General features: G+C 48.5%; 1 protein-coding gene across 1 annotated transcript in view; it reads right to left on the bottom strand.

The window, feature by feature from the left end:
- GRK4 (G protein-coupled receptor kinase 4) overlaps window positions 1-15,688 on the bottom strand; it is a 41,778-nt gene that overhangs the window by 20,041 nt on the left and 6,049 nt on the right. The window contains exons 3-6 of the mRNA XM_061145137.1: window positions 13,072-13,149; window positions 7,126-7,229; window positions 3,434-3,526; window positions 2,175-2,238 (exon numbers count right to left, since the gene is read on the bottom strand). Of these exons, the coding sequence (XP_061001120.1) occupies window positions 2,175-2,238; window positions 3,434-3,526; window positions 7,126-7,229; window positions 13,072-13,149 (339 nt within the window). The remainder of the gene's footprint in view (window positions 1-2,174; window positions 2,239-3,433; window positions 3,527-7,125; window positions 7,230-13,071; window positions 13,150-15,688) is intronic.

Here is a 15,688-nt window from a genome sequence, read left to right as displayed (position 1 = left end):
AACCCAAATAATTCTGATGGTAAAATATAAACCTCATTGTGGAAAATATTGAAAATATTAAAAAAGACAATGATAAAACACCCCAATTCTAAGATAACTATCACTGATACTGCACTGCATAAGCTTCGAAGTGCCCCCTTTATACATATATATAGGCAAATGATATATAGCTTGCTCCCCCACAACCTCTGGCTTTTAGGGGAAATTGGGCTTATGTTACAGAACAGATAATAATCTTTTTTCATCTTACTGTGTGACTATCTTCTCATCATTAAACGTTTTACAAATATGTAACTATTCCAAAATGCATTTCATCATTTCCCGACCATGAAGCATTGGCACATAGTCTTCGCACATCTCTTATCATGCACTGAAGACAGATTCCTTCAAGTGGAGTTGCCAAGTCAGAGAGCGAGAAGGGAGAAGAGGTGGGCTGCCAGGCACTGCAGCCCCTCAGCTGCTCCTCACAGCGACGGTGAAGCAGGGCTCATGACCCCTCTGCAGGAGGAGACCACGGCAGGCTCCCTGACCGCATAGCTGGAAGCAGAGGCGCAGGAGCTTGACCTCAGGGTGTGTGGGTCCCAAGGACGTGCTCTCTACACCGCCTGCCATGCAGGCAGGGATGCTCACCCAGCCCCTGTCCACTGCGCCGGGCTCAGGACCTGCCAGGGCCGCCTGGAGGACTCAGGGCTGATGGGAAAGCACTGCTGTTGACCAAATGAGACCAAAACGTTGGCCGTTCACACCTCCAGGAGAGGCGCCAGCATTTGGCAAAGGTAAATACACTACCGGCATTTGGACTGAAAGGGCCCCAGGCGTCTGCCTTAGTCACAGGGTTCTAACTGGCATTCCCGAGAGAAATGGACAGTCCACTGACTCCCGCCCCGCGCCTGATGCAGCGCAGCACTCCCAGAACACGTCTGTAAAAAGCCACAGCCGTTTATTTTTCCTCCCAGCTGTTTGTCGGGAGCACAAGTCTATGTGTTAAAAAAGTGCTGTATAAGATCATATGCACACTGAGTCTTTTCACGACAGTGAAAACTTGCCAACGTGTTCCTGCTGAGTCCATTGTTAAGACCTCTGTGTGGCCAGACCAGGGGTTTCACTGCTTTGTAGACACAAGAGCCGGGTGCTGGAAGCTTCCTTCCTCTGTCCCTGGAGGCAGTGTGGGATGGCGGCGTGGACCGAGCGCTCTGGAGGCGCGTCAGGGGACGGACTCCTCGCAGACACAGACGCGTCTCCCGCAGAGGGCCTGGCATGCTGTGGCGGGGCTCGCAGAGCACCAGGCGGCCTCCAGGACCTCAGCAGTCGCCCCGCGGGCTCTCCCAAGGCTGGCATGCCGACCAGTCCCTCTCGCAGCCACTGCAAGTAGTGACAGGAGGCACCAGCGGTGTGACGCCTCCCAGGCTGGCACTGGCCATGGTTCTGGACTGGAATTTGGGAGCACACGCCATGTGACTCGCAAGCAGACGGTGTGCCCAGCTCTGACCCGGCTCGCCCGGTTCTGGGACTTAGCAAGGCTTGAACTCAAACGACCGCTCCACACACTCAGCAGGGCCGTGAGCATCTCCTTCGGCCGCTGCACAGGGCGTGACAGGACCCTGCCCCTACCACACCGTCTCCAACCCCATTTAAAGACCGTCTCTCGGGAACTTGTGGGTAGTGTCTTTAGGATTTTCCCCAATTTCCATATTTTCTAACACCTTTCGAAGTAGGTGTAAGGTACATACACATCCTTATTAAATAAGTTAAATAAGCATATTCAATAATATTTAATAAAATTTAGTAATATACCCTGTACTATGTGCACTTCTAGGCTAGTCCTCAGTTATGAGAATGGAATGTCAGAAACTCCACCATATGGAAACAGAATAATCTTTTCAGTTAGGACAACCTTACTAAAGTTGAACATTGATAACATGAGAAAACAACCTCTTTAAGAACTAAGAACTGACGTGTAAAATCACAAAGATAGTGAATCATTCTCCCCACCGGATCTCTGAATTTTTTAAAAGCGTGTACCTTTTGCTCAAAGTTCAATCTTAATTCTCGTGGCTGCTGAAAGTATTCCTAAAATACACAGTAAAGAAATAACTGTATTGGTAGAGTCGATACGTTACCTGAAGACCACGCCTTTCTAGAAGTACTGCTCACAGCTGTCAGGTTCAACTTACCTCTCCAAACCCACCTTTCCCCAGGACTCTGTAGTGCCTAAACGTGCTCTTTGTCACTGGTTGCCTAATTAATGACAAGGAAAAAAGAAATCCTCAGGTCTCACAGCACATTGCTATTTGGAAAGAGAAAAACCTACCCAGCCCCTGGCCTGGCCTGAGAAGGGGACGCTGGGGAGGGGCCAGGACCCGCGGCCTGTGCTCAGGGGGCGGCTCCTCCGTGGGGCCGCTTTGAAGAGACAAGCACGTGAACGTTTACAACTGTGAAGACACTGAAGACAGACGCAGAATGACCCTGCCGCCCTCACTGCCCGAACTAAACACACGTCTGCGCCAGCCCCACTCTGAAACCGCTCTGTGTTCTCCTTGGCACAGCGCTCGGGGCCTCTCAGAAGGCTGGGGAGGGAACTGACATTGACAGGGAGCTGCTCTCTGAAAAAGAACCTCAAAGGCGGTGTTGACCCCGTAGCAAAAGAAAGCTGTATGAGCTAGAACTGAAATCTAATAAATCAACAATCACTGTAACAACAGCAACACTGGTGGCAGCTAACACAGAGGATGAGATGGTCGGCATCACGGACCCAACGGACATGGATTTAGTAAGCTCCCGGAGCTGGTGATGGACAGGGAGGCGCGGCGTGCCGCCGTCGTCCATGGGTTGCGGAGTCGGACGGGACCGAGCGGCTGACCTGAACGGAGCTCCCTGAGCGCTTGCGTTGAGCGCCGAGCTCTGCGCCGAGTGCTCTACGCTCACTCCTCTGCTGCCTCTAGCAGTCCAGGTGGCGGTGGCGGCTTAGTCCCCAAGCCGTGTCTGACTCTCTGGGACCCCGTGGACTGTAGCCCACCAGGCTCCTCTTGTCCGCAGGATTTCCAAGAATACTGGAGTGGGCTGCTATTTCCTTCTCCAGGGGGTAGGTTCTATTTTACACAAAAGGGACCCAAAGCCCATGCAGGCCACGTCACTGCCTGAGGACACACAGCTAGTAGGCGTCTGGGTAGAGGCTGAGATGGCAAAGACCCGAGCACCACAGCGGATTCTGTTTCTGTGAACCCAGGACATGGTTTACTGTCTCACGACGGCAGCAGCAGGGCTCACTGTCATTTTAACAAGAGAACACAGAGCCCACTGGGTCAGGAGAAATTGTACAATATTAATAATGAGATTTCCAATGGCATTCTGACAGACAGAAAGGTATATATCAGTCAAAATGCAGTAATGGAAGTCACGATTTGTTTTCACTAAATGTCAAATGAGAACATACCTTTCCAGCCATTTCCACTGTAAAAATCGAGAAAAATATGCACTTTCTTGGTATTCTTCAAATGCTTCTTCACTTAAATGGTCATGGACAATTCTAGAAAGAGATTTTATGCAACTATGTACATGTGGCTGCAATACAAAATGAAGACAACTCTGTGATTTAATGCATGAATGAGTGCTGAATATGGGAAAAATGAATCATTACCCATAATTCAGTATATTGAATTTTGCAATTACAGAATCTCACACTAGTTTCCAATGCTACCAGTGAAAACATGAACGCAAGAATTCAAAGGAAATAAAACCGATTTAAAGTCAGAGGTCCTTTTTAAGTATTAGAATATCAGTGAAGTAATCACTTGATAAAAATAATCTCCCAGCAGAAAAACAATAGTTTAAAACACCCTCAAGCTGTGTATGTGTGTGCGTGTGCGTGTGCATGCCTGCACTCACGGAGGCACGTGTGTTTCAGAAGGAAAGGTAACCAGTTTGCAGTTAACATCAGTGTGAGTGTACAGATGAGATCAGTCAGGGTAGAAACTGTTAATGTGTGATGTCACCTTTTTTTTAAATATTAAAAATAAAGCTCTGAAGGACTTCCCTGGTGGTACAGTGGTTAAGAATCTGCCCGCCAACGCAGGGCGCATGGGTTCGACCCTTGGTCTGGGATGATCCCACACGCCACAGGGCAACTAAGACCGTGAGACACAGCGCTGAGCCCACGGGCCGCACTGCTGAAGCCCCAGCGCCTAGAGCCGGTGCTCCGTAACAAGAGAGGCCACCACCGTGAGAAGCCCGTGTGCCACAACGAAGAGCACCCCCCTCCCTGCAGCTAGAGAAAGCCCCACGCAGCAAGACCCCGCAGAACCAAAGACAGTAATACAATTAACTAATTAAAGCACTCAGTACATTGTTTCGGAGAAGGCAATGGCAACCCACTCCAGTACTCTCGCCTGGAGAATCCCAGGGACGGGGGAGCCTGGTAGGCTGCAGTCCATGGGGTCTGAAGAGTCGGACGCGACTGAGCGACTTCACTTTCACTTTTATGCACTGGAGAAGGAAATGGCAACCCACTCCAGTGTTCTTGCCTGGAGAATCCCAGGGACGGGGGAGCCTGGTGGGCTGCCGTCTACGGGGTCGCACAGAGTCGGACACGGCTGAAGCGACTTAGCAGCAGCAGCAGCAGCAGTATTGTTTGATGCTACACGTTTCTTGAAGAAATCTTCTGCAATGAGCCCTGCCTCTTAGCTTTATTGATGACTTTATGATAGTAGGAATACAATTGGTCCTTGGGGAGTAGGTGAGGGACAGGACATAGCCTGCCCTTTAAAACAGCGCTGCAGTGGATCAGCATCTATGGAGCCGACGCTAGAGGGACCATCCACAGGCCATCCTGACGACTCTGATCTCTCAGTCAAGGAGACAGGTGAGTCGGCGTTCAGCTGGGGGACGGGGTGGCCAGAGTCCTGCAGCTGCAGCGCACTGACCCTGGGTGGGGAGCAGAGGGGGACCACCTGAGCTGCAGCGGAGTCACTGACAGAGAGGGAGGGAGCCATCCCCCAGGCGTGGTGAGGTTGACCTGGGAGTGCCCACGACCTGTCTGGGAGCTGCTAGCAGGTCGTGAGTGAGGACGCTGTGAGAATAATCCCAGCACCGCACTGGTTTCAGACTTCTGAGCAAGTCACTTGATTTGCTTCCCTTTATTTTGTAAAAAGAGGTTATTCAGATGTTCCTGGATTGACTGATGTTACAGCACAGTACTTCTCAACTTGTGTTCTGAGGCTCCCTCCTTTCGAGACCCTTGCAAGGGAGTTGGGCTTCCCTTGTGACTCAGCTGGTAAAGAATCCGCCTGCAGTGCAGGAGACCTGGGTTCGATCCCTGGGCTGGGAAGATCCCCTGGAGAAGGGAAAGGCTACCCACTCCAGTATTCCAGCCTGGAGAATTCCATGGACTATATAGTCCATGGGGTCGCAAAGAGTTGGACACCACTGAACGACCTGCACTTGAGAGAATTCAGTAATGACGCTGTGTTTATAGAAGCACTAAGTCATTCATTACCGTCTTAAAGTCTCATTCTCACGGAAGGGCTTACCAGAGGCCACACACCAGGGGACCACGTCCCTGCTCTGCAGGACAGCGGAACACCGGTGCCGTCACAACCCACATCAACACAGCTGTCTGTCAGGGTCACTGGGTGCTGAGAGGCCGCCGCTGCAGTCCTAGAACGGAACCCGTCCTGGAGGCCGGGCCCTCAGGCCCCCACGTGAGAGCAGTGGTGGCCCTGCCCTGGGCCCTGTCCCTGGCGAGCACGTGGGCAGCTCAGCTCCAAATACTTGCGAACTAGTCAGGAGTCTAACACTGTCGGCTCAGTTAATCCCCTTTATAAAGGTCCTTAGGTGTCTCCATGAAAGAACACAAACACTGCCTGATTCTAACTCGTTTGTCTATTTCACGGTCTGTATAAATTACTAAGGTCAACGACCAAGCCACCTTCCCAGGATCTCAACTTTACTTCCCAATACTCCTTGCCTCAAAACAACAGACTGCACCACTGCCCTAGTCTGGCACGTGAACCTGCTGCACACAGTTTGTAAGTATCATGACCCTGAAAACTGTGCGTCAGCTCAGCACTGGTTTCTGATACGTTCACCTCCACGCTCCCACTAACCATCACGTGCGGACTCTCACCAGAGCTTCATGTGGGAGCCGTGGAGCAGAGAGGACTCACTTAGCTCACTACACAGGACCAAGATTCTGGGAACCAAAATGAGAAAGGAAGGTTTGGGGGAAATAAAGGCTGTAACAAGATGGGGATGAGGCACAATAATAAGAACACAAACTCCTAGAGGCCACACGATGTTGTGCTGCCGTCTCCAGTTATCCGATGCCACGTGCAGCTGATGGTAAATGACAGTTAATAAACATGTAGGAGTGAAGAGCCATCTGTCACATGAACTAATCAAATAGACAGATGCCTGAATACCAACACCTGTTTAAAGATTACCAGCTGTTATGCCTATTCCTTGCAGTTCCCGCACAGAGAAGGCAGAATCTCGGACCAGTCTCTCCAGTCGTGTGCAACTCCCACAGTTCTCAACTTCAGAACAGAGTTTACAGCAGAAGCAGGAAGGGGAAAGAAGGAGCCTCTCTGGGTGCTCAGACACTCGGCCCTGCTGACGGCCTGCCCGCAGCTCCTGGCTCCTGGGTCGGCCTCGCGCTGGAGGGAGTGGACTCGGGTCCCGAGAGGCCAGGGCTCAGGACGCGCGTGTTCAGGGAACGAGTGACACCCGAATGAACGTCTGCTTACAAACAACTCCACGCCTGGGGCTGGCTCACCTCAGCCTCCACTCTTTCCTCCTGAGCACGCGAGGAAGCGGGACTCAGGCGACTGCTCAGACTCGGGATGTTCCTGTCCTGACTGCAAAGGTCTGCAGAAGAGATCTTTGCAGTGCATGCTCTGTGGGGCTGCTTTCACCCTGGAATGAGCCCTGTGGAAGACTGGGCAGAGCGGCCGGGCAGGCAGCAAAGCCACGCTTGCGACCTGGCGCTTCAGGATGTCCCTGAATGTGTGGTTGTCACTCCTCATCCGTCTGACGGTGGAGGGGACCGCCCTCATCCACAGAGGACACGCCCCCGTGGAGAGGCTGCCGGATCCGGCCCCGGGCGGGGCCCAGCCGTGTGCACCCACTCACCTGGTGCACTCCTCGAAGACGTCTTTGGATGGGTCCTCCCACAGCCTCTGCCTGCACCTGAACACCACGTCTTCAGGTATTTCTGGTAGAGGGGCTGGTGAACCCTTCAGACAGCACAAACCAATCGCGACAGTTAGTGATTTCATAAATGATCAGCTGAAGACAGAATCAACGCTTACTGACAACAACCACACCGTGAAGTATATGAAATGACAGGTCAGGGCACCCCCTTCGCCCCCACCAGTCTCGCTTTCCAGAGTGCCGTGTGTCAGCTGCCTCTTCCGACCATTCCTCTGTAGGGCCCCCAAAAGATGCCCGTACACCCACGTTCACAGCATTACTCCCGACACTGGACACATGGGAACCACCCAAGTGTCCAACAATGGTGGATGGACAAACACAGTGTGGTCCATCCAGACACAGAATATTATTCAGCTTCAAAAAAGAAAGGAATTCTGAGACCTGTTACCACGTGGAGGAACCTTGAGGACACTATGCTAAGTGACATAAGCCAGTCACAAAAAGAATATACTGTGTGATTCCACTTACATGAGGTCCCTAGACTAGTCAGATTCATAGACAGAAAGCAGATGGTAGAGGGCCAGGAGCTGCGGGCAGGGGCAGAGGGAGTTAGTGTTTAATGGGGACAGAACTACAGTTGTGCAAGATGAAAACCACCCAGGAGACAGGCGGTGGTGATGGTGTGCATGCACGTCAGTGTGAATGTACTTTACTGAACTGTAAACCTTGAAATGGTTACGATGGGAAATTTGCTTTTTTTAAATCACAATTAAAATGTAAACACATATACTCAGAAATAGACACATTTCCCCGCCTCACAGAAATGGGATAAACACATGTATAGTCTGGTGAGTACATGCTGACACCCACAGAGCTACCCTACTTCCTCAATGACTGCCTGGCTCCCAGAGGACAGGCTTCTGCCCCCTCAACCATTCCAGGTGCCAGTTCTCTCCACAGCAAACACCACTGCGTGAACCTTTTCCACAGTTGTATTTTATAAGGGAGGTTCCTAGAAGGAGAAATACCAGCTCAAAGGATACACACATTTAAAACACTGGCATTTATTGCAAGACTGCTCTGCAAAAAGGCTCTAGGAGTCCACATTCTCACCAACATCCCCACACACCAGCTCCCCACTCTCCTGACCCTCATGCAGAGGATTCTGGAAAAAGAAAACACACAGCAAAACTGCTGTCCTGATTTATTGAAAAAAAAGAAATACACAGAACACATTCAACTGTACATTGAACCTACCGATTTCTGGCTGTGGAGTAGCTGAATAACTACAACTTTTTGTTTTCTATAAATCAAAGATGCTGAACTACTGATAGGCATATACAAGAAGTAAACTCACATTTCCCCCCAAAACCAATAATACTGTTATAACTAATAACAATTTATAGCTGTCATTCAAATTGCCTAATACAAGTGATTATGTCATTTAGCCTCATGACGACCCAACGGAAGAGACTCGACCAACTACGGAAGGTTCTGGTACAGCCCCAGAAACAGCAGTGGAGCCACGCCCGAGCAGTGTGCCCCGAGACCACTCTCTTCCTGCGTGGTGAGGCTACGATGAGGATAAAGTTTGTTCACTCACTGACTCATCAAATACGCATTGCTCCAGGCACAGGGCCAAACAGAAACAAGACAAAATTTCCAGAAGACAAAGCCATTAAATTCCAACACTTGTCTCAAAAATACACGTTTTACAGAAATAGCTCTTAGGGTTTTCCATAGTATTATTTCCCCTCCAAAGGTCTCAATTTCCTGAAGCTAAATTAAACAGCAGGTTAATTCTATGAAGACTATTTAATGACTTACTCCAAACAGAGATCCTTCCCACAGTGTCACAGAAAACACACTAACAGAAATTTATTTCCACAGGGAAAAAAAGCAATGCTCAGATCGCCCATGAGCAGACTCGTGAGGCAACCTGAGTGTGGCAAGCTGAGGATGGTACCACTGGTCTGATACTAAGCACAAGGAAAGTGGAATACAGATTGCTTCTGGGGCTTTAAATTAAGGAACAATACTTATTTTTCAGGAAATGTAATTGCCAGGGAAAATTACCAAATAACCCAGTGCCTTGTTTTAAAGTTTTGGACAATGAGAACTCTGATGGGAAAGTCCACTGGTGGGGAAGGAGTGGGGGTAGATTTTGCAGATATATGCTTATTATCCTCTGTTAAATGATCCAACCAGTCCATCCTAAAGGAAATCAGTCCTGAATATTAATTGGAAGGACTGATGCTGAAGCTAAAACTCCAATACTTTGACCATCTGATTCCAAGAACTGACTCATTGGAAAAGACCCTGATGCTGGGAAAGATTGAAGGCAGGAGAAGGGGACGACAGAGGATGAGATGGTTGGATGGCATCACTGACTCAATGGACATGAGTTTGAGTAAACTCTGGAAGTTGGTGATGGACAGGGAGGCCTGGCGTGCTGCAGTCCATGGGGTCGCAAAGAGCGAATGAACTGAAAAATACAAATCTTTATTATTTTTTAAAAATTGCATTGCCTTCCTATTGTTGAACTGTAAGAGTTGGTTATGTATCTTGGACACCTGCTCCTCGTCTGACACTGGACCTGCACATATCTCCCCCATTCTACAGGCTGCCTTCTCTCCTTCATGGTGATCTTTGAAGTACTGTATTTTGATGAAGTCCAGTTTATCTTTTTTATTCTTTTGTTGCTGTCCTTTCGAAGTCACATATGAGAAACCACTGTCTAAATCGAGGTCATGAAGCTTTGCACCTGAAGTTCTACAGCTAAGATTCACACCTGAGAAGTTTCTTCTAGAATAGTATGGTGTTCACATTCAAGTTACCTTTTGTATACAGTATTAAATAAGGGTCCAACTTCCTTCTTCTGCACATGGGTACCCAGCTGTCCTGGCACCATTTATGGAAAAGACTCTCCTTTCCCCAAATGAATAGTCCTGGCAGCCTTACTGTAAGTCAGCTGACTGCTTCCAGACTCTCAGTTCTATTCTGTTGGTCTATAAGTCTGTCCTTAGGCTGGGACCATATTGTCCTGAAGCTTTGTAGTGAAGTTTTGAAACTGAGAGGTGTAAGTCCTCCAACTTTGTTTTTCTTTTTTAAGGTTGTTGTAACTATTCGTGATCCTTTCAGTATGTGTATGAATTCTAAGATCTACTTGTTAATTTCTTTGAAAAAAGGAAGTTAAGATTTTGATACAGATTATATTGAATCTACAAATCAATCTTAAATCTTCTAATCTGTGAACACAGGATGTCTTTCTGTTTTATTACAGTTCTGCTTTACTTTCTTTCAATGATGTTTTGAAGTTTTCAGTGTATTAAAGGTTGCACTTACTTTGTTATAAACAATTACTGCTAACTATTCTATTCTTTTTTATGCTATTATAAATGGAGTTGCTTTAATTTCATTTTTGGTCTTTAAATGATAGTGTATAGAAATACAATTGAATTTTGTTTAGTGATCTAGTATCCTGCAACCTTGCTGAACTCATTTACTAGCTCTTGCAGCTTTCTTTCTCCCTAATGTGTATAAACACTCAAGATTTTCTATATACGAGTGCTATGATCTGAATGTGTGCCCCAAATACATATGTTGAATTCCTAACCCCCAAAGTGACGATACTGGGAAGCAGAGCCCTTAGGAGATGCTTAGATCAAGAGGATGGAGCTCCTGTGAGTGGGGCTGGAGTCCTTACAGTGGAGGCTCCAGAAACACCTCACACCTCTTCCACCACATAAGGACACAGCAAGCAGGTGCTGGCTATCAGCTTCCAGACCTGTAAGCAATAAATTCCTGTTGTTTGTAAACCATCCTGGAGTGTGAGGTCAAGTGGGCCTTAGGAAGCATTACTATGAACAAAACTAGTAGAAGTGATGGAACTCCAGCTGAGTTATTTCAAAGCTTAAAAGATGATGATCTGAAAGTGCTGCACTCAATACGCCAGCAAATTTGGAAAACTCAGCAGTGGCCATAGGACTGGAAAAGGTCAGATTTCATTCCATTCCCAAAAAAAGGGCAATGCCAAAAAATGTTCAAACTATCACACAGTTGCACTCATCTCACATGCTAGCAAAATAATGCTCAAAATTCTCCACATGAGGCTTCAACAGTACATGAACAGAGAACTTCCAGACGTACAAGCGGGATTTAGAAAAGGCAGAGGAATCAGAGATCAAATTGCCAACATCTGCTGGATCACAGAAAAAGCAAGAGAATTCCAGAAAAGCGTCTACTTCTGCTTCATTGACTATACTAAAGCCTTTGACTGTGTGGATCACAACAAACTGTGGAAAATTCTTAAAAGAGATGGGAATACCAGACCACCTTACCTGCCTCCAGGGCTTCACTGGTAGCTCAGACAGTAAAGCATCTGCCTACAATGCGGGAGACCTGGGTTCAATCCCCATGTCGGGAAGATCCCCTGGAGAAGGAAATGGCAACCCACTCCAGTATTCATGCCTGGAAAATCCCACGGACCGAGGAGCCTGGTGGGCTACAGCCCATAGGGTCGCAAAGAGTCGGACACGACTGAGCGACTTCACTTCACCTCTTTACCTGCCTCCTGAGAAATCTGTATGCAGGTCAAAAAGCAACAGTTAGAACCAGACATGGAACAACAGACTGGTTCCAAATTGGAAAAAGAGTATGTCAAGGCTATATATTGTCACCGTGTTGTTTAACTTATATGCAGAGTACATCATGCAAAATGCGAGGCTGGATGAAGCACAAGCTGGAATCAAGATTGCCCAGAGAAATATCAATAACCTCAGACATGCAGATGACACTACCCTAATGGCAAAAAGCGAAGCGGAACTAAGAGCCTTTTGATGAAGGTGAAAGAGGAGAGTGAAAAAGCTGGCTTAAAACTCACAGTTCAAAAAAGTAAGATCATGGCAACTGGTCCCTTCACTTCATGGCAAAGAGATGGGGAAAAAGTGGAAACAGTGACAGACTTTATTTTCTTGGCTCCAAAATCACTGTGGATGGTGACTATAGCAATGAAATTAAAAGACACTTGCTCCTTGGAAGAAAAGCTATAATAAACCTAGACAGCATACTAAAAAGCAGAGATACCACTTTGTTGACAAAAAGTCTGTATAGTCAAAGCCATGGTTTTTCCAGTAGTCACATACAGACTGTGAGAGTTGGACCATCAAGAAGGCTGAGCATGAAAGAACTGAACTATGGTGCTGGAGAAGACTCTTGAGAGTCCCTTGAGAGACTGCAAGGACATCAAACCAGTCAATCCTAAAGGAAATCGACCCTAAATATTCATTGGAAGGACTGATGCTGAAGCTTAATCTCCAATACTTTGGCCACCTGATGTGAAGAGCTGACATTGGAGAAGACCCTTATGCTCGGAAAGACTGAGGCAGGATAAGGGGGTGACAGAGGATGAGATGGCTGGATGGCACATGAGTCTGAGCAAACTCCAGGAGATAGTGAAGGACAGGGAAGCCTGGTAGGCTGCTGTTCACGGGGTCGCAAAGAACCAGACACAACTGAGCGACTGAACAACAACAAAAGCAGGTGTTTGCTGCTCTGTCCCGCTTCCACACTTGCTGTATCAACCAGGATAACTCTCCAAGTTGCATCTTTCTCCTTGACAACTTCCCTTGCTGTTTGAGTTTTTCTTCAGAAAAGGTGAGGGAGAAAAAAGAAATTAACAAAAAAGATTTAAAAGCTACACAAATGAAACCTTTCTTCTACAGCTCCCAATGGACTGTCTAGTGGGCACAAAGATGTTCCCACAGTGAGTGTGAGTGGCAGAGATGATTCAGACCCAAACGGGCTTTGACTCCAAAGTAAAATGGAATCATTTCATTACTTACTTATTCCAACTAAGTAAACATGGTTATGTGCTCCAATTATTTAAGTCATTTACAAATCTTTATGCTAAAGAAGAAAACGCACCTTTCCCCTGAAGAATGTGTCCAAGGCCAGGAGCCCACAGCGTCTTCGGTCCTCATCAGCGGCCACTTCATATTCTGCCTGATTGCAGAGATGACACAAAAGAAAAATGTTAGTTAAGCTTCTTTGTGGACTTTGTAATGTTTCAAAAATCCTCTGACTTGTGGAACTGACTTGGTGCCTTGAGAACCAGTGAGCAGCTCTATTGATCAAGTACCTGCAGCTCTTCTTTGGGAAACTGATGGCCATGAGGGAAAAACTGGCTTATTTTTAAAGGATCAATAACGTAATAAAGCAACACACACCACAATGCTCCCTATATCATACCGTGTTTTCAGCCCTTAAATGTGGCCAAATAAAACGGAGTAACATGAACCACCTGGGCTGTTCTCGGCAGTGGTGTTTTAGGAAAAAGCCCAAGAGGCCCTTGGACACCCGTGTGCAGTGCTCCCAAGGAAGTCAGTCCGCAACACCTGCATGGGCGCCATTCACAAACACGTGTCAGGGATCAACGGAAGGGCAGGCGACAGCACGCAGGCCAGAAAACTAAGCCACAGGCAGCACCTCATCAGTATCTAAACCCCCATCGAGGGTGAGCAGGGAACAAGGAATGGGAAGACGGGGAAGAGAGAGAGAGACAAGGGGGAGATTGCCAAGGCTGAGATAAGAGAATTTCAACAAGTTGTTCTGCAGCGTCCCCAGCCAGGGAGACAGGAGGATGCAGAGGCCTCACGAAGCCCAAGTTCTGCAAGTGGGACCCTGAAGAGCAGTGAAGCTGAAAGGCAGATGGAGTTGAGAGAGGTGGGGAACGAAGACCCAAGGAGGCTGCTCTACTGAACACACGGAGAAGACTCCAGGATGAAGGGCTGCGTGTCAGCGTCCAGCCCCCTCCCTCCTCTGCTCAGGCCGGCACAGGTCCCGGGACCTAGGCCAGCTGCCCTCCCAGAGCTGACTCCACCGTCTCCGTTCAAAGGCATGACACTCACCAGCACACTGACCGGCACACTGCTTACTCACAGAGTGCTCAACTCAAGTTCCAGGAGTTCTGGATACGATACGGTGGACAATCGATGGGAAACAAAGTGTTGTGATTCTGTGATGGCCTCTGACGTGCCAATCAGACTGGCAACAATCTCCAGTTACTCAAACACTAACCCAGTGTTGCTGGGTATTTGTAGACGTGACCAGAGTTCCTCGTTCGACAAGTGCAAAGGCCTTTCAAGCAGAGCTGAGGCTTCCTCGAGAAGTTCTGCCTGAGGAGAGCAGCTTCCCCCACTGCTGGGGAGGCCTGTCCTGTCCTTCCTGCTGGGTTTCCCACCTCCAGCCAGATCACAGCATCGTGGATAAATGCAATAAATCTCTCAGCATATCTGTTACCGCTTCCACATCTTTTCTCGGCCCCTGACTGATACAGATGGTGTAATTCATTCAGCACACAATGTGCGGGGAACAGAGCGAACCACCATGTCCGAGGCCAGGGGAAGGAAGAGGATAAGACGCCACCTGCCCACTCAAGGAGCTCAAAGAACGTGGCATCACCCACCACAAGGGGAGTCGGAGCTGCAGTGAGGCCTGGTGGCATACGCAGGTGTGGCTCATGCACCCACGAGGCTACCGTCGAAAAACTAATCCTGCCGCCTCGGCCAGCAAGCCAGGCACCTACCAACTAAAGGGCTCATGATTTATCAGAAGATTCAGCTGTACACCTAAAACTAACACAGCATTGTACATCAACTACAGTCCAATAGGAAATAGAAAGTTTTAAAAAGGAGGCATGCATGCTCAGTCACTTCAGTTGTGTCTGACTCTGCACCACCCTATGGGACCATAAACCGCTGGCGTCCCCTGCCCGTGGGGTCTCCCAGGTAAGAACACTGGAGCGGGCTGCCACGCCCTGCTCCAGGGGACCTTCTCGACTCAGGGATTGAACCCATGTCTCTTACGTCTCCTGCACTGGCAGGCAGGTTCCTTACCACGAGCGAGCGTAACCTGAGAAGCCTGAAAAAGGAAGCTCTGACTGCCTCCCTCCCAGCCATCTCTCAGCCCAGTCCAGGCACCAGTAAGGAGCGGCCGGGGAGCTCCCGGAGGAGGAGCAAGCAACAAAACAGGCAAGGGCCCCGTAAGGTTTTCTGAAAGAACACACACAGCTACATAATTTTAAAAAGCTAAGGGGAAAAAATGAATAAAATCCCCATGATATAGGCTAGTACTTTGCATACAGTATGGTGTCGATACATATTTGCTGATGTGACTAGGACAGGCCAAAGCCGAGAGGGAAGTATCATAATCGGGGCACAACTACCTAATGGTTGGAGAGCTTTTCTATTAAACTCTACCGATTTTCCGTTAAGCTGCATCTGAATTTTATAGTTTTGAAGCTTCTAGTCCTGCCAGTGCTACCTCTGTGGTTTCAGAAACACATCTCTTCCCCTAGAAGGAGATCAGGGTAGACATCGAGCTGGAGACACAGAAACGTCAGGCAGGCTTAGACGGACAGTCAGTTCCATTCGCTGTGACCCTGCATCCCACACCTGCTTTCTTCTCCGCCCTGTGCTGTGGGCGGAGGCGTCTCCAAGCACTCGGGGCGACTGGAGGCGGCGGCTCTACAAGCGCTGCCTTC

Source organism: Dama dama, chromosome 6 (assembly GCF_033118175.1).
Source record: "Dama dama isolate Ldn47 chromosome 6, ASM3311817v1, whole genome shotgun sequence".
Taxonomy (NCBI): domain Eukaryota; kingdom Metazoa; phylum Chordata; class Mammalia; order Artiodactyla; family Cervidae; genus Dama; species Dama dama.
Note: the sequence above shows the minus strand (reverse complement) of the source record. Positions and strands in the feature narration are given on the sequence as shown.